This window comes from Pristiophorus japonicus, chromosome 15 (genome assembly GCF_044704955.1).
Source record: "Pristiophorus japonicus isolate sPriJap1 chromosome 15, sPriJap1.hap1, whole genome shotgun sequence".
Taxonomy (NCBI): Eukaryota; Metazoa; Chordata; class Chondrichthyes; family Pristiophoridae; genus Pristiophorus; species Pristiophorus japonicus.
Window position 1 is genome coordinate 54,766,132 of NC_091991.1, and position 19,981 is coordinate 54,786,112.

At 44.5% G+C, this 19,981-nt stretch overlaps 1 protein-coding gene across 4 annotated transcripts in view; it reads right to left on the minus strand.

Annotated features, from left to right (window-relative positions):
- Positions 1–19,036, minus strand: part of b4galnt3b (beta-1,4-N-acetyl-galactosaminyl transferase 3b) — a 248,536-nt gene extending 229,500 nt beyond the window's left edge. For all 4 annotated transcript variants that reach the window (XM_070900447.1, XM_070900445.1, XM_070900446.1 and 1 more), the window contains exon 1: positions 18,594–19,036. In XM_070900447.1, the coding sequence (XP_070756548.1) occupies positions 18,594–18,744 (151 nt within the window). In that variant the 5' untranslated portion in view covers positions 18,745–19,036. The remainder of the gene's footprint in view (positions 1–18,593) is intronic.
- Between the last annotated feature and the right edge of the window lie 945 nt (positions 19,037–19,981).

A 19,981-nucleotide genomic window follows, 5' to 3' on the forward strand; every position in this document is an offset into this window, starting at 1 on the left:
TTTGCTGGCAAGCCTATTATGTGGCACTTTTGGAAATCCATGTATACCATGTCAACCGCATTGCCCTCATCAACCCTCTCTGTTACCTCATCAAAAAACTCTATCAAGTTGGTTAAACACAATTTGCCTTTAACAAATCCATGCTGGCTTTCCTTAATTAATCCACATTAGTCAAAATAAGGCAAATTTAACAATGCCTTGATTAACAGTTTATTTAAATGAGAAACACAGTCTTTTGTTTGAGGATAACTTCAAATGGAGTTTTGATGGGGGGAAACCTGTAGCCGTGCGGTTCAGATTTCCAGCCAGCAGAAAGTGTTTTAAACTGTGTCAACTAACAGGGAAGCAGAGTGTTGAAACAGCAACTCATTCCACAACATAAAAATAAGCTTCTGTTTTAAAGATTATGTATAGAGAAAGTGAGTGGCATATTTATTATATTATGTATTACGGAGAACAGTGAATGTATGATTTTCTGTTTTGTACTGTATACGATTCATTTGCAAATCTTATTTAAAATAAAGCGATCTGTTAGTTTCAAACCGGAGTCTCAGTTTAATACAGGTTGAACCTCTCTTATCCGGGACTTCCTTATCCGGCACCACCCCTCGTCCGGGACCATTCCCAGCTGCCGGGTGGCGCATGCGCAGAACTCAACCGTCAAAATCCTATTCACCAATATAATGGGCCCAAGTTTCCACATGATTTGCGCCTGATTTTTTTAAGAGCAACTGGTGGAGAACGGACTATCTTAGAAATCGCAATTCTCCACATTTTTTTTTCTGCAGTTCTAGTGAGGTAGAACAGTTCTACTTTAGAACAGAATTTTTTCTTCAAAAGGGGGCGTGTCCGGCAATTGACGCCTGATTTGAAAGTATCCACAGTGAAAACGTACTCCAAACTAAAGTAGAATGGAGCAAGTGAAGATTTTTGTAGAACTGAAAAAACCTGTTTTACACATTAAAAAAATCAGGCGCAGGTTACAAATTAGGCGTCCAGAACGAGGGGGGGGGGGGGGGGGAAGGGAACTCATTAAATTCTACAATCAATCCTTATTGATACTTCTACAAATATTATACAAATAAATCCAACCTGAATAAACATTTATAAGCAAAGAAAAGATTAAATAAACCATCTTCCTACCTGTGTGAAAGTGCTTCAGCCATCGTTCGAAGGAAACCGCTGTTTGTTGCCGCGCAGGGGAGGGAGGGGAAGGAGACAGCGGCTTGTTGCCGCGCAGGGGAGGGAGGGGAAGGAGACAGCGGCTTGTTGCCGCGCAGGGGAAGGAGACAGCGGCTTGTTGCCGCGCAGGGGAGGGAGAGGAAGGAGACAGCGGCTTGTTGCCGCGCAGGGGAGGGAGAGGAAGGAGACAGCCGTTTGTTGCTGCGGAGGGGAGGGAGGGGAAGGAGACGGTGAGAAGGGAAGCCTCAGTGCTGATGACAATGTGATTTTATTAAAAAATGTTCAAAAATTAAACAGCTACAAAGAACTACAAAAATGGCCGAGTGCCAATGTTTTTTTTCACACTGAGCATGCGCGAACGCTCCAACGCGCACGCACAGCATTGCCAGCAGGAAAAAAACTAATTTAAATAGTACCCACCCCCTCCCACTTACAAAATCGGCGCGAGTGTAGGCTCCGCCCCCCTGGGCGCCACGCCAAACAGACAAGGAGCTGCAAAGCGCTCAAGAATAGTGCGTTTTTTTTCTGGCGCCGTTTTAGGCGCGAAAAACGGGCGCCCAGCTGGAACTTCTTTATTTTATCCTGTGGAAACTTGGGCCCAATCTTTCTCCTCAATCAGCTGTCTCCTCTTTGTCGCCCTGCTGGAACTTCTGCAGCCACAGTTCTCGGGCTGGCCGCTCCTCCCCACAGTGCTCCCTCCGGGGGGTTGGGCCGACTCTTCTCGGCCCGCCGACTCTTCGGGGCCCCCTGCACACTGATTGGCTGGACCGTCAGGCAGTCAGCCAATCAGCGTGCACATATACTTACCCCAGCAATAGCACTTAAAGGCGCAGTCCACCCAAACACGTGACCACCCCACATCTGGCAAATTCCCTTGTTCAGGACAGGCCAGGTCTTGATGGTGCCGGATAAGAGGGGTTCAACCTGTAGTGTATAGCCTCTGCTGTTCAGAGAGGATAATTCCAATAACTGGTGTGCAGATTAAGCAATCTTTGGGTCTCACTGGTGTTCATCTAGATATTGCGCTGCAAAGGGTATACGCCGGGTTATAAGTCAATGACTTATGAGCTTAAGGAAATATCTAGTATAAAAAAAAACATGAACAATTCCTTGAGGGAAAATAAAATGAATATTTAGTTGTTGAAAAATGCCAAGTTAGCAAGGTCCATCATTCAGAAGATGATGCTCCAAGGCAACATATCCATTCTATCATCCATCTCACACACAAGCAGATAAATGTGGCTGTAACCTTAATCTTACACACTCAATATAAAGCAAGTACTGAGTCTTCAATTAAATAGTTTGAAACAAGCTCAGAACTTAAACAGGGCAAGATTTCCTTTCCGTCAAAGATCAGAAAATTGAGTGTCCCTGTGAAATAGAATAATTGTGAAGAAAACATACTGGTCTAGAAATTGGCCTCCTTAGCAGCTGCAGTTATCACCTCCTGGGGGGGGCGGCGATAACGCGCGCTAACCAGGTACCGACCAGGCGCGGCAATACCATTGACTTCCGCCATATTCGGCGGGAGGTTTGTGGCAGCAGTACAGCATTGTGCCCCGATCTCAGAGATCGTGACAACATCGCCGTGTGCATCGTCCCAAACTTGGGTTCCGCCCCCTGCAGCATCGCCAGCCAAAACACCGGTAGCTGTGGGAGGCATCCAATGGGAGGCCGGGCGCTTCGGGGTGAGGTGGCAGAGGTAAGTTAAAAAAAAAAATTATCTGCTCTCCTTCAGGTTTGTTACCACTTTTCTTTGCCCACGATTGAGCAACCGGCACTCTGCTTCAGTGCATCGGGCTGATCGGGCCGGATCGCATCTGCCATCAGGGAGAAGGTAAGTTTTTATTTAGCGGAGCCTGCAGCGATGGCCCTTCCTTTTAAAGGGAGGGAAGGAGCCTTTCAACATGGCAGCGCTGCACGACCCAGTGTGCAGCCTGCTAAACCTACCGCCTCGTCTGCTGCCTCCTGCGCTCCAGAAAGGAAGTGGAGTGCCTGATTTAGCACGCTACTTTCTTCTTGGAGTGCTGCACCCACATTTTTTTTGAAGTAGGAAATGATTAGCGCCTGGCGTTAATTTTTTCTACTTTTTAAAAAGTTAGCGCCCCAAACGGGACGCTCCTAAATTTCTCCATTATATTTGGCATTCAACCCATGAGATTGGTGGTATGATCAATAAATTTCTTGTTAAAAATTAAAAGTAGAAACTTGCCTCACATACAGCATACTTTTAAGACAGGACAACCTCAAGGTGATCAGATATTGATATTATCTTCTGACAAGCCTCCTAATTTTATTTTATATTGCCTGTACATATCCTGGCAATATGGGTACAGTAGCATAGTGGTTAACTTACAGGACTAGTAATCCGGAGGCCTGGATGAATGATCCAGAGACAAGAGTTCAAATCCCACCATGGCAGCTGTGGGAATTTAAATAGTTAATTAAGTAAATCTGAAATTAAAATGTCGTATCAGTAATGGTCGCCATGTAACTACTGGATTGTTGCAAAAACCCATCTGGTTCACTAATGTCTTTTTGGGAAAGAAATCTGCTGTTCTTACCCGGTCTGGCCTATATGTGACTCCAGACCCACAGCAATGTGTATTCTGAATGATAAGGGAGTCAAGGGTTGTGGGGAGCGGGCGGGGAAGTGGAGTTGAGGCCAGGTTCAGATTAGCCATGATCTTATTGAATGGCGAAGCAGGCCTGAGGGGTCACATGGCCTACTCCTGCTCCTATTTCTTATGCAAGCAGCTATCCTGCTGGGTACCCCAACAGTAGGCATTTGTTTTCAGTAACAGTAGCTCATCACTGTAGGAGCAGATTGATGAGGGACAACTCAATACTACAAATGCAGACTGACTTCTGTCACAATTAAACCATGTTAGATAGCTCCAGGCAGTTTACTGAACTGAATCAAATAAAGCGATTTCCATCGGTTGCTAACCCGCATACCATCAAATATGCATGTACTCAACCATGATGCTTACTACAGTTTTACAGATTCCCAAATTACACCCGTGGGTCTGTTGTTAGTGGCAATCTAGGTTTAGAGAATACATTAAAAACTAAATTTAGGAATCTCCTTTTCACCCCACCCCCAGCCGCAAAAAACAACCAAGAAAGCTGTGATTTCAATGACCAGATAACGGCGACTCGCTGGTGCCTATGCCAAGTGACCTTTCTTCATGGATGAGCCTAAACAATGAGTGTTGACTGGCTATGAAAAGCAGGGAGACCATTTTAGTCAAGCCCAGGTCTGCCATTTCCCAAAAGCCAGATCTAACTGATTTCAGCAAGGATTATGATTCCACGTATCCCACCACGATAGCTGGGGAATTTGATTCAGTTAATTAAATAAATCTGGAATAAAATGCTGGTATCAGTCATGGTGACCATGAAACTATCAGATTGTTGTAAAAAGCCATCTGGTTCACTAATGTCCTTTCGGGAAGGTAATCTGCTGTCCTTACCTGGTCTGGCTTGTATGCAACTCCAGACCCACAGCAATATGATTGACTCATAACTACCCTCTGAAATGGCTGAGCAAGCCACTCAGTTGTAAGAAGCCGCTACAAGAAATAATAATACCGGCCAGACCACCCGGCATCGACCTATACTCCGGCTTCGGACACGAAAATTGCACACCCAGCCCAGTCGCTCATGCAAAGTCCTCCAAACTAATATCTGGAGATTTGTGCCAAAATTGGGAGAATTGTCCCACAGACTAGTCAAGCAACAGCCTGACATGGTCGTATTCACAGAATCATACCTTTCAGCTAACGTTCCAGACTCCTCCAAATCACTATCTCTGGGTGTCCTGTCCCACCAGCAGGGCAGACCCACCAGGGGTGGCGGCACATTGGTATACAGCCGTGAGGGAGTGGCCCTAGGATTCCTCAACATTGACTCCGGACGCATGAAGTCTCATGGCTTCAGGTCAAGCATGGGCAAAGAAAAATCCTGCTGATTACCACCCTCCCTCCCTCAGTTGATGAATCAGTACTCCATGTTGAACGCCATTTGGAAGAAGTGCTGAGGGTATAGCAAGGGCACAGAATGTGCTCTGGGTGGGGGACTTCAAAAGTACATCACCAAGAGTGGCTCGGCAGCACCACTACTAACCAAGCCCCGAAGGACATAGCTGCCAGACTGGGCCTGCAAGAGGTGGTTAGAGAACCAACACGAGGGAAAAACCTATTTGACCTCGTCCTCACCAATCTACCTGTTGCAGATGCATCTGTCCATGTTAGCATTGGCAGCAGTGACCACCGCACTGTCCTTGTTGAGAAAAAGTCCTGTCTTCACACTGAGGACACATTGCATCATATTGTGTAGCACTACCACCGTGCTAAACAGGATAGATTCAGAACAGACCTGGCAGTTCAAATCTGGGCATCTTGAGGCAGTGTGTGCCATCTGCAGCAGCAGAATTGTATTTCACCACAATCTGTAACCTCACTCTACCATTACCATCAAGTCAGAGGATCAACCCTGGTTCAATGAGGAATGCAGAAGAGCATGCCAAGAGTAGCATCAGGCATACGTAAAAATGAGGTACCAACCTGGGGAAGCTGCAACACAGGACTACATGCATGCTAAACAGCGGAAGCAGCATGCTATAGACAGAGCTAAGCGATCCCACAATCAATGGATCAGATCCAAGCTCTGCAGTCCTGCCACATCCATTCGTGAATGGTGGCGAACAATTAAACAACAGGAGGAGGAGGATCCATGAATATATCCATCCTCAATGATGGCAGAGCCCAGTACACGAATGCAAAAGACAAGGCTGAAGTGTTTGCAACCATCTTCAACCAGAAGTGCCAAGTGGTTGATCCATATCAGCCTCCTCCTGAGGTCCCCACCATTAAAGAAGCCAGACTTCAGCCATTTCAATTCACTCCACGTGACATCAAGCAACATCTGAGCACACTGGATATAGCAAGGCAATGGGCCCCGACAACATCCCGGCTGAAAACTTCGGCTCCAGAACTAGCTGCACCTCCAGCCAAGCTACAATGCAGCGGCAGGTCAGAGTGCAAAGGTAAGACTTTGGTAAGTTGGAAAGTTCAGGCAAGTGGGAGTGGGAGGTGTTGCTTTGTCTGGTTTTCCCCAGTGCCGACTCCCCAACCTGGGAGGAAAAGAAAACGAAGTATGACATCGCAGCAAGAGGGTCCAGGACATCGGAGCAGCCTATAAAGGCCAGCTGGGGCAGCTGCAACTGGGAGAGAAGGCAAAAAAGTAGAAAGAAATCGAAAGGTGGCATCACAGCCAAAGGGGTAAGTGATTGGTGAGTAGTTTTTTCTTTTTCTTTTCTTTATCAGTAAGTAACCTTTTGCATTATTGTTGCCAAATTAAGTTAAGCTAGGGGTTAAGTCATAGCAGGAAAGCTCGGACACGTGTTATGCTCCTCCTGTACTATGTGGGAAGTCAGGGACGCTTCCAGTGTCCCGGACGACTACATAATGGGGAAGTGTATCCAGCTGCAGCTCCGGACAGACCACACTGCGGCACTGGAGTTACAGGTGTATTCACTCTGGAGCATGCGCGATGCTGAGGATGCCGTGAAAAGCACGTTTAGTGAGTTGGTCTTACCGCAGGTAAAGGGTACACAGCCAGATGGGGGATGGATGACCAACAGGAAGAGCAGTGGAAGGAAGGTAGTGCAGGGATCCCCTGCGGTCATCCCCTTGCAAAACAGATACACCGCTTTGGGTACTGTTGAGGGGGATGACTCATCAGGGGAGGGCAGCAGCAGCCAAGTCCATGGCACCGTTGGTGGTTCTGCTGCACAGGAGGGCAGGAAAAAGAGTGGGAGAGCGATAGTGATAGGGGATTCTATTGTAAAGGGAATAGACGTTTCTGCGGCCGCAACCGAGACTCCAGGATGGTATGTTGCCTCCCTGGTGCAAGGGTCAAGGATGTCTCAGAGCAGCTGCAGGATATTTTGAAGGGGGAGGGTAAACAGCCAGTTGTCATGGTGCATATAGGTACCAACGGTATGGGTAAAAAACAGGATGAGGTCCTACAAGACGAATTTGGAGAGCTAGGGGCTAAATTAAAAATGAGGACCTCAAAAGTAGTAATCGCAGGATTGCTACCAAGTCAGAGTAGTAATCGCAGGATAGCTCAGATGAGGAGTGGTGCAGAAGAGAGGGATTCAAATTCTTGGGACATTGGAACCGGTTCTGGGGAGGTGGGGCCAGTACAAACCAAATGGTCTGCACCTGGGCAGGACTGGAACCAATGTCCAAGGGGGAGTGTTTGCTAGTGCTGTTGGGGAGGGTTTAAACTAATATGGCAGGGGGATGGGAACCTATGCAGAGAGACAGAGGGAAGTAGAAAGGGGGCAGAAGCAAAAGATAGAAAGAAGAAAAGTAAAAGTGGAGAGCAGAGAAACCGTAGGCAAAAAGCAAAAAGGGCCACATTAAAGCAAAATCCTAAAGGGGCAAAGGGCGTTAAAAAGACAAGCCTGAAGGCTCTGTGCCTCAATGCGAGAAGCATTCAGAATAAGGTGGACGAATTAATTGAGCAGATAGCAGTTAACGGATATGATGTAACTGGCATCACGGAGACATGGCTCCAGGGTGACCAAGGCTGGGAACTCAACATCCAGGGATATTCAACATTTAGGAAGGATGGACAGAAAGGAAAAGGAGGTGGGGTGGTGTTGCTGGTTAAAGAGGAAATTAATGCAAAAGTAAGGAAGGACATTAGCTTGGATGATGTGGAATCTGTATGGGTGGAGCTACGGAATACCAAAGGGCAGAAAATGCTAGTGGGAGTTGTGTACAGACCACCAAACAGTAGTAATGTGGATGGGGACAGCATCAAACAAGAAATTAGGGATGCATGCAATACAGGTACAGCAGTTATCATGGGCAACTTCAATCTACATATCGACTGGGCTAACCAAACTGGTAGCAATGCGGTGGAGGAGGATTTCCTGGAGTGTATTAGGGATGGTTTTCTCAACCAATATGTCGAGGAACCAACTAGAGGGCTGGCCATCCTAGACTGGGTGATGTGTAATGAGAAAGGACTAATTAACAATCTTGTTGTGCGAGGCCCCTTGGGGAAGAGTGACCATAATATGGTAGAATTCTTTATTAAGATGGAGGGTGACACAGTTAATTCAGAGACTAGGGTCCTGAACTTGGGGAAAGGTAACTTCGATAGCATGAGACGTGAATTGGCTAGAATAGACTGGCGAGTAATGCTTAAAGGGTTGAAGGTGGATAGGCAATGATAAATATTTAAAGATCACATGGATGAACTTCAACAATTGTACATCCCTGTCTGGAGTAAAAATAAAACGGGGAAGGTGGTTCAACCGTGGTTAACAAGGGAAATTAAGGATAGTGTTAAATCCAAGGAAGAGGCTTATAAATTGGCCAGAAAAAGCAGCAAACCTGAGGACTGGGAGAATTTTGTGATACAGCAGAGGAGGACAAAGGGTTTAAGTAGGAGGGGGAAAATAGAGTACGAGAGGAAGCTTGCTGGGAACATAAAAACTGACTGCAAAAGCTTCTATACATATGTGAAGAGAAAAAGATTAGTGAAGACAAACATAAGTCCCTTGCAGTCAGATTCAGGTGAATTTATAATGGGGAACAAAGAAATGGCAGACCAGTTACACAAATACTTTGATTCTGTTTTCACGAAGGAAGACACAAATAACCTTACGGAAATACTAGGGGACCAAGGGTCTAGTGAGAAGGAGGAACTGAAGGATATCCTTATAAAGCGGGAAATTGTGTTCGGGAAATTGATGGGATTGAAGCCCGATAAATCCCCAGGGCCCGAATCTGCATCCCAGAGTACTTAAGGAAGTGGCTATTGAAATAGCGGATGCACTGGTGATCATTTTCCAACAGTCTATCAACTCTGGATCAGTTCCTATGGACTGGAGGGTAGCTAATGTAACACCACTGTTTAAAAAAAAAAGGGGGGGGGGAAAAAAAAAAAAGAGAGAAAACAGGTAATTATAGACTGGTTAGCCTGACATCAATAGTGGGGAAAATGTTGGAATCAATTATTAAAGATGAAATAGCAGCGCATTTGGAAAGCAGTGACAGGATCGGTCCAAGTCAGCATGGATTTATGAAAGGGAAATCATGCTTGACAAATCTTCTGGCATTTTTTGAGGATGTAACTAGTAGAGTGGACAAGGGAGAACCAGTGGATGTGGTGTATTTGGACTTTCAAAAGGCTTTTGACAAGGTCCCACACAAGAGATTGGTGCAAAATCAAAGCACATGGTATTGGGGGTAATGTACTGACATGGATAGAGAACTGGTTGGCAGACAGAAGCAGAGAGTCGGGATAAACGTGCCCTTTTCAGAATGGCAGGCAGTGACTAGTGGGGTGCCGCACGGCTCAGTGCTGGGACCCCAGCTCTTTACAATATACATTAATGATTTAGATGAAGGAATTGAGTGTAATATCTCCAAGTTTGCAGATGACACTAAACTGGGTGGCGGTGTGAGCTGTGAGGGGTACGCTAAAAGGCTGCAGGATGACTTGGACAAGTTAGGTGAGTGGGCAAATGCATGGCAGATGCAGTATAATGTGGATAAATGTGAGGTTATCCACTTTTGGGGGGCACAAACACGAAGACAGAATATTATCTGAATGGCGGCAGATTAGGAAAAGGGGAGGTGCAACAAGACCTGGGTGCCATGGTTCATCAGTCATTGAAAGTTGGCATGCAGGTACAGCAGGTGGTGAAGAAAGCAAATGGTATGTTGGCCTTCATAGCTAGGGGATTTGAGTATAGGAGCAGGGAGGTCTTACTGCAGTTGTACAGGGCCTTGGTGAGGCCTCACCTGGAATATTGTGTTCAGTTTTGGTCTCCTAATCTGAGGAAGAACGTTCTTGTTATTGAGGGAGTGCAGCGAAGGTTCACCAGACTGATTCCCGGGATGGCGGGACGGACATATGAGGAGAGACTGGATCAACTGGGCCTTTATACACTGGAGTTTAGAAGGATGAGAGGGGATCTCATAGAAACTTGTAAGATTCTGACGGGACTGGACAGGTTAGATGCGGGAAGAATGTTCCCGATGATGGGGGAGTCCAGAACCGGGGACACAGTCTTAGGATAAGGGGACTGAGAGGAGGAGAAACTTCTTCACTCAGAGAGTTGTTAACCTGTGGAATTTCCTACCATAGAGTTGTTGATGCCAGTTGATTGGATATATTCAACAGGGAGTTAGATATGGCCCTTATGGCTAAAGGGATCAATGGGTATGGAGAGAAAGCAGGAAAGGGGTACTGAGGGAATGATCAACCATGATCTTATTGAATGGTGGTGCAGGCTCAAGGGGCCGAATGGCCTACTCCTGCACCTATTTTCTATGTTTCTACAACACTGGCATCTACCAGACAATGGAAAATTGCCCAGGTATATCTTGTCCATAAAAAACAGGACAAATCCAAGCCAGCTAATTACCGCCCCATCATCTACTTTCAATCATCAGTAAAGTGACGGAAGAAGTCATCAATAGTGCTATCAAGCGGCACTTACACACCAATAACCTGCTCACCGATGCTCAGTTTGGGTTTCCCCATTTTTTGGGCGTAGTGAAGGCTGGGGACACCAGTTTTGGATCACGATATTCCATGCCAATCTCCCTTGGAAGTGCCCTGCTGCCAAATTAGAAGACAGCAGCTTATAGGTGCGCTGGGCACCCGCTGGAAAAAGGCGTTATGCAAAGCGGGATCCTGATAACGTTTGAAGGACCCCGACCAAAATTGGACAGCCAGTGGGTGGCGCTTGCGCCATGCCTGCTGTACCGTTGTTAAGCGGCCTCTTGCTGAAGACCCTTCAAAAAAGGTTAATTTCTATAGAGCTAGCCTCCTCGCCCCACAAAAGTACCACTGGCCCGCCCGCACACTGACACAGCTCTCAATTATATGACCTGTGAAAGGAGGAAAATCTCATTCGGTTTAATTTATGAGCTGGTTTCAATCCTTGTGATCAAAGCCTCGGCATGCTTTATGTTGCATTTGTAAGATTAAGCTTATAATCATCAGGGAAGACATTAGCTTAGAGATAGTGTGTGCCTTTTGGTGTCAACAGTAAAAACAAAATGTTTGGAGTCAGAAAATCTTGGGTTTAATTTAGAAGTCACAGCTACCTCACAGTACTTGTTTTAGGTGAAAGCAACAATTCGCGTAACAATTTTTCAAAGCAAATCTTAAAGTATAAGCAGGAATTTATCAGTAGTGATCCACAATTATTTTTGCATCCTGAGGGAATATATACTTCAATTGATCGCTCACAATAGATCAGTATTAGTAACAAATAAATTGCCCTTATCCAGCAGCTAATGTAGATAAATAATACAATATTTAAGAGGACAGTTTTTATGAATACAGAATGGCAAATATTATAGGATAACAATGTACTCCAGGAATCAGGTGTATACTGCTTAGAAATTAACTAAACCAGGATGGCCATGTCATACAAAAGTTGTATGTCATGGCCACAATTTTGCCGCAGTACAAGGACTTTAAGAATTACTAGCTGAAGCTAAAAGGGTAAATCATCATGTATTATTCGAGCATACAGGCCAAGGAGGTCCCAAGTTTGAGCCCTTTTCAACTATACAGGGTAGTAGTAATTGGAAACATTCCACCCCTATAGCGGACAGTGTGTGACAAGAAGATAAGAGAGAAAAAAGTCTAAAAGATAGGAGGGAAGGGCAGGATTAGTCTTACTTGTGATGCTCCCCAAGGTAAAGAAAAACTAACAATGCTTCTGGTCTTGGTTCATAGGTAACAGTGGCCACAGGAAGGTACAAGAGGCCAGCTGATTCCATAGAATCATACTGCAGCCACTGATGGGTGAGAAGTGCAAGATTAATAAAAGCCATGTGTTCCTCTCCATGGGCTCAAAATTGGCCCACCCCTTTTTCGGCACACTCTCCAGAGATGCACCGACTGTGGGCTGAAAAGGACGGCGATAAAATGTCCCCCGATTCTGGCCGCTGTGTTGCCTCTCACAGGGCTAGGTGCAGCGTGGCCAGTCGATTGGGGGGCGGAGCTAGGGCCCTGTGCCAGAAACAGTGCCGGCAGCTCTCCACATGCGCGTGTGCGCGCATGCGCAGTAGCTCCTGCCCCCAACCTCTGTGCATGCTGCAGAGTGGGACCTGATGTGTCCCGTCCCTATCCCAGGCCAAGTGGCCTCCCGTACAGGCCGGCTCGCTGCCTTCCCGGGCTAGGCGGCCACAACAAGCAGGTTGGTGTGGGGCCCAAGCTGGGGCGGCGGAGATGGGGTCCGATCCCCGACATCTAGGGAAGATCTGATCCCCAGGCATGTCCGATCTCTGATCCCAGGCGCTGTTCTGATCCTGGAGGGTCTGATCCCCAACCCCGGGAGGTAAGATGGCTTGTAAGGGGCAGACTGATGGTGGGTGAGCTTAGGCGGCTGGAATTATGAGCAGGAGGTACTTCTATTTTTTATTTTGATATTTTGAAAAAAATTATGTCAATATGTTTTGTCTCTTTATGTCTTTTATTTTTGTAGTTTAAGCTTCCATGAACGCTTCTGTTGTATAGCAAATTAACTTTGCGAATTTTGTCATATGATGTCCTGTATAGCTGTTTGATCCCATTCACATTCTTTAGTTAAGTCATTAAGTTCTGCTGGCCTCCGATGTACCTACCTGCGCTGATTTCTTAACTCTCCGCAAGGGTTTTCTTTGCGGCCACATACGCTGGCTTAAGTTAGTTTGGAGTAACTACTAGCTGTCCAAAGTGGCCTAAATGGCCAAAACGGGCGTAGATGGCTGGTAACGCCCCCTTTTGAAAAAAAACTAAACTAAACTAAAAAAATCCTAACTAACTCACTTACACTGGCGCAAATTGAATGTGCAAAATGGGGATTTTTAAGATACTCCAGAAAAATCAAGTTGCTCCAAAAAAACGGAGCAACGCCTGGCCAATTTTGAGCCCCATATGTTGAGTTTTTAAACTAGCTATTTTGGAGCGATGCCACATGCAACCTAGGTGAGAGAGAAGAATATCTGAGGGTACAGTGCAGTTTGTGAGGGGCCTATACAAGGAAAAAATAGGAAAACTCTAGCTCACCTATTGCTTATTTTGTTATTATCCTAATTAGGTATAACTAGGCAAGGGGAGATGGCACTTAAGTGATACATAAAAACCATGAATTGACAAAAGAGAGTTCAAATCTGTATTTTATATATAGAATGCGATGTAAAACTTTGTCTAAAAATACAAATAGTATCCACTTATGTCGAACTTCAAAAAACAAAATAAATTTTTTATACAACTTGCATAAATCTAGTATATGGAGTGCCACAGCAAGACAAACTAGATGAATGATATAAAAACAGAAAATGCTGGAAATATTCAGCAAGTCAGGTGGCATCTGTGAAGAGAGAAACAGAGTTAACGTTTCAGGTCGATGACCTTTCATTAGATGAATGTGATGCTTTTTGCATTCATACAATTCCTGTGGATAACAGGCACTTACTTTGAAGGCCGTCTGTTAGATTAAGGTCATAGACTGAGCAATAGTAATCTTTAAAACCTACAGACACAGCGGCATCAAGATGAGCACTTAGGGGTGTTGGTGAGGACCACAAATATATATCATTTAGGTTTGGCAATATTATAGTCGCTAGACAAAATTCAGTCACATCTTTAACTTAAATTGAGTTTTCTGATCAGAAAGTAGGTGGTTTCATCCTGCAGCTGTTGTGATTACTGGAAGTGTTCTTGCGATAAATCAATCATTAGCCTGTAAAAAGACTTTTCTTTCTTCAAAACAGGTACTCCAGCAGTAAACCAGAGGAAATTCAGAAGGTAGTCAAAAGCATGGTTGAAGACATAGGTTTTAAGGAGGAGATTTTTTAAGGTGAGACAAGTCAGAAGAAAGGGAACCCTGTTGGCTGAGGCATGATAGTTAAAAGCTCTCCCACTGAGCAAAGGATTGGTGCAGGGCTTGGGGGGAGGGGGAGAGGGGGAGAGGGGGAGGGGGGGGGAGGGGGGGGGGGGTGGTGAAACTGCATAAATAACAAGGCACAAGACCTTGCTATTGAAAACGAGGGTGACATTTTTGAAGTTGCCGCATTGTGCCAACAGGAAGACAAACAAAGTTAGCGAGGATAAAAAGCAAGAGCGACGCAGGATAAACTATATATAGTTGGCAGTTTGCGAAGGTAGCACTTGAAGGCCAATTAGGTCAGCATTTGAAAATTCAAGTGCACGAAACAAGGATTACAGCATGCATTAGAGGGCAAGGTAGATTGTGTTGTAATGGTGGGAGCACGTGTTCTCAATTGACTCTGGCTTGAGCAAGATACGGAGGTTCATGCTGTTAGTATCAGCCTGAGTAAACTACCAGCAAAGAGGAAAGAGAGCCAACTTCTGAGATGCACAATTTCTGGCAGGAGTAAAACAGGATAATTTCATTCATGCCAATGATGAATTCAAGAATGGAAAATCATTCAAAAATAAAAGCCGAGATGCACTTATTGTTATCTGAAACTATTATTTTCTAGAAATCTTATATCCATCCTGATGGCAAGCTATAGAGAAAATCCACCTCAGACAGACAGTCTGTCGCAAAAAAGCAAAAAAACAGCAAACTTAACAACTTGCATTTATATAGTTCCTTTTAATGTAAGAATGTGTCCCAAGGCGCTTCACAAGGGCACCATCAGACAAAGATTGACACGGAGTGAAAGGAATTATTAAGAGTGACTAACAGCATGATCAAGGAGGTTTTAAGGGAGGTAATTCCAGAGCTCAAGGTCTAGTCAGCTGAAGACACAGCTGCCAATGGCTTGACGAAGAGAGTAGGAATACATAAAAGGCCAGGGTTGGAGGAACAGAGTTCACGGAGGGTTGTAGGGCTGGGGGATGTTAGAGAGAGATAGGGACGGGCGAGACCATGGAGGGATTTGAACACCAGGATGAGAATTTTAAATTTGCGGTATTGGTGGACAGAGAGTCAATGTAGATCAGCGAACACAATGGTGATGGTGAACGGGATTTTGTGCAAGTTAGATTACAGGCGGCATCATTTTGGATGAGCTCAACTTTATGGATTGTGGATGATAGGAGAGTGACCAAAAGAGCATTGGAAGAGTCAATTCTAGAAGTAATAAAAGCAAGGATGAGTACTTCAACAGCAGATGGACAGAAGCAGGGGCAGAGATGGGCAATGTTTTGGAGGTGGAAGTAGGCGGTCTTAGTGAGAGAGAGAGAGGATATAGGTTCGGGAGCTTAGCTCTAGGTCAAATTAGATGCCGATATTGGAAACAGTCCGACTCAGCCTGAGACGGTGACTGGGGAAAGGGATGGAATTGGTCGCAAGGGAATATAGTTTGTGGCAGGGCTGAAAACAATGGCTTGGACTTTCCAATGTACAATTGTGGCTCATCCATTGGATGTCAGACAAGACAACCGAGAACACAGAGGTAGTGGCGGGATTGAGAGAGGTGATGATGGTGAGGCAGAGCTGGATCATCTACTTAATGCCACAGTACATTTGCTCTGAAGATATGTTAAGCTATCATTAATCCCCAGGTTTATGACTGGAGCCGCACTACAAAATCTACTACTGATTAATCCAGATTTCTGCATTCATCCTAGAACACAAAGATTGCATCTCAAAATGCTGTGTCAACCCAGACGTATGCCCAGAATATCACGACAAGATTCGCATATTACTTCTGCTGGCTGTAGAACTGATCATCCCTGATAGGCAGAAGATGAAATATAGCATTTATCTTTTGTTGCTAACTAGAACTCCTGGACTAATCATTAAGTAATGGGAAATTGTGTTTATCCACTGTATTCCAGTGCAATTTGGTGTGTGTCTGTGTATGTGAATATAGCAATAAATCCTCACAACTGTACTTCTAAAGTCACCCATAAAAAGCCATTATTTATCAATTCCTTAATACATGAAAAATAAAGTGACAATATTCAAAAACCTACAGCTATAACCACAATAGGCAAGATATGATGGAATCAGTATAGCCCAACAGTAGAGTCTGAATTCTGACTGTTTGTGTGGGACAAGTGACATTGCTTAACGTGGATACTGTAGTAGATCATCTGCCTGCAGAGCACATTCCTTTGCCTTTCAGGGCAGGCTGAAAAAAAAATGGCAGCATACCATGCAGGGTGTGGTCTAGCAGTCTATGGGGTGGGAATCCTTTAACACATGGAGCTGACTGCTAGGAAATAGAAAGGCTGAAGACATGCTCTTTACTATGTTGCAACTGTCAGAGACTCAGTGCCAGTTTGTCAACTGGAGCTAAGAGATTACCAGAAGAACAATAACAAATGCAGCAAAGGTTAGCAACCTGATTAACATGAGCAACAAACTGATTTTTATTTCTTAAGAACTACCATGGCAGAGAAATGCAGCTGCTTAGCTAGCTTGACAGTGAACGCAAGAGCATTCATATTGTTGGTAAACCAACTGTTGAAGGAAGGTTAAGTAGTTGCAAATTTAATTACAGGTACATAGATATTTCACAAGCAATGGTTGCCACCAAAGTCCCAGTATTAATCAATAGGTAAATACTAAATTCTCAGGTGAGAGATAAAAAGTTTCACATTGAAATATTCCCAAGTGTAACCAAGAACAGAAAGACATGGTGGTGCACATTACTTTTGGTGACATTGCCTCAGCTTAGAAATAATCAGAGTTTCGGAGTGTACACACCATAAATCATAAGATCATTATACCCTGGAAATAATGTGTGATGTTTCCAAGCACCCGAGACTGTACATAAGGGAACAGAACATTATAGTATTTTGAAAATAGGACATTAAGACAACCTAAGTAAATGGCAGCTATTAAAAACGTTTTTGGTGTGGAAGGAAGGACAGAGAAAGCAGATATACCGACGTGGAAACAGGCACAATATTATGTATCGTTCATTACATAGCAACAATATTTTGCTACTTTGAGTTATACTTAGCAGCTCAATGTTGCCTAATAGGAAAGGATACTTTACTTAACCAGTGATCCAAAGTTTCATTTAACCTCCAGCAAAAAAGACTTCAAACTCTTTATAACCCGAATGCTGGTTTTCAGAAATTGGTTTACCACTTGTATACGTCTGCCCAACTATTGCTCATCATTTACATAAACCGAAAATACTTACCATCATTAAAAATGACAAAATCTTCATTCAAATTTTCTACTTGCTAAGGGACCAAACAGCTCGGCACATGGGTCCGAATCGCTAAATTATCTGCTCTCTCCGGGAGATGCCTGATTCGCCTGTTATGCGTTTCCGGCATTTTCTGTTTTTGATAAATACATGCCTCTTCCCAACATGTATCCTGTCCCAATTCAGTTTATTTTTTAACTGCTGAACATCATCGGTTGTTTTCCAAACCTGAAAGTTCCCCCTCTACAGCCACTCTATTGCCTCGCACATTACCAAAAAAAGTGAGCCAGGCAACACAATGAAGACAACGTCTTTTTGTTCGACGCGTTTCAGTAATCTAAAAGTGTGCATATAAGAATATCCAAAACGCGTAGAAATATTTACACGTCCAAAGAGAAAGTTAAGCAGGTAACGCCGCTTCCCCTGAATCTTGGGAGACAAGTTGGTTAGTCTCCAAAGTAGAATATGTACCAGAATACAAGATAGCCTCATTTTTATAATTAAAAGCCTCTGGTATTCCTACTTTAAAAAACTCAACAGTGGGCTGACTAGAGGTCTCGTGTGCTGCGTCTATTCCACGAAAAAGCGGGGCAACTACAATTGATTTTACCGACAGTAAAACTGGATTTCCAAAAGTGCTTCGAGTTGAGAAACTAATCGGACTGCTTTCACTTTCAATACAAAAATGTTTGAATAATCAACGACCCCAAAAAATGATTTTTATTTTTCACATATTCCCCTCAGAGCTCAGACTTTTGCACTGGTCAAAATACGCAAGTCCATTGTAGGGAGCGATTAATCTGACAACAAATCACACATTGACCTGAGGAAGAGTGTGGGGTCCCTCCCGAGGGCTGGGCTTGGAGCCCAAACACAGTGAAACCATGCGTCTGCATTGTCCCATTGTATGGGAGACGAGAGGCCAGCAGTAACGTGGGCACTCAAAGCAACTGCGATCACAACCAACTGGGATCCTTTTGTAGAACCCATCTTGACAAAAGACCCAAACTGGTTTCTTTTTTTTAAGTAATAAAAATAGCAATTACGAGACTATTTGAAGACGTTATTTTCTGTAGAGAATAGTCGACAGGAAGGAGTTTATCCAGTCACGCATTTACTACAGCAACACGGTTATTTTTTTTAATGTATTTGCACGCCCAAGAATCCCGGGCGAATGTTAAACGCCACGTATTATTTATAATAACAATCTTTCAGCTAGTTATGTTCCTTCCTTACCGCGGTGGGGCTTGAAGGCGCCACTCCTCCTCCACTCGCTCGAAGCTACGAACTCCAGGTAAGCTGCCCAAACTCCCAGCCCCAGAATCACCACAAACACCAGCACCTTGAAATGTTTTTGGATCTTCTTGATAGGAAAGAGGAGCATCATCCTCTTGTATATAAAATATATGGAATAAATATTTCTAATTAAAAAAAAAACCTTTCTCGTTGCTTTTGTTTGCAGCTTGCATAGGCGGCGGCGCGCGCGCTGCTTCACTCAGCTCGAGCTGGGCTGGGGTTGCAACTCATTGTAACAAAGTGCCCGTGTTCAGCCAGCCAGCCTGGGAGGGAGTAGCTCCCTTCTCTCTCTCTCTCAATCACTCTCCCTGCGGTTAATCACACCCCCATCTCACTGACCCCTTGTTTTCTGCCGTCTCTGCATTCACTCCGTGCACCCTCTCCTTTCTTTAAAAAAAATGTTTGTTAGAGACAGTATTCCCCTACCCAAACACCACCCTGAATTGTACCGTCGTCCTTCACTTCCCCCTGCCGCCAGAAGGTGGAGAAGAAGAAGAAAAATAACAAAGCGGCACTGTTTAAAAAGGTAATGTCCTTGCTGCGGGCTAAAGCAATTAGTCTTGCGTTACTAAAATCAGAACGGGTCATTCTGCCCAATGAAACTCATGCATTTACGACATTAACTCTCTCATCATGTCATCTAAATTGTATTTTATAACCCCAGTGTTTTGACCTCTCTTGTATTGGTTGGTAGATTATTTAAAACATTTAGCACCCATCATTATTTATCAATGATGGTACTTTTAAGTTGCAGTGAACCTCGACAAGGAAAAAGATTAAGTCACCGGTTTTCGGATTTCATCGTTGTTCAGTGATCCAGAATCTTGACACAATTTCAGTTGCAATGGGTTCCACCTTACCGTGGGATAATTTCAGTAATTCAATTATTCTTAATGGTTTGTAGCATTCAGCATTGTATAAAATTGTACAACTACATGGTATTTTTATTTTCATGCCAAGAACCCTGGGTTAATGTTAAACACCACTCATCAATAATTGGGCATTGGAACCGGTTCTGGGGGAGGTGGGACCAGTACAAACCGGACGGTCTGCACCTGGGCAGGACCGGAACCAATGTCCTAGGGGGAGTGTTTGCTAGTGCTGTTGGGGAGGAGTTAAACTAATATGGCAGGGGGATGGGAACCTATGCAGGGAGACAGAGGGAGACAAAAATGAGGCAAAAGCAAAAGACAGAAAGGAGATGAGGAAAAGTGGAGGGCAGAGAAACCCAAGGCAAAGAACAAAAAGGGCCACTGTACAGCAAAATTCTAAAAGGACAAAGGGTGTTAAAAAAGCAAGCCTGAAGGCTTTGTGTCTTAATGCAAGGA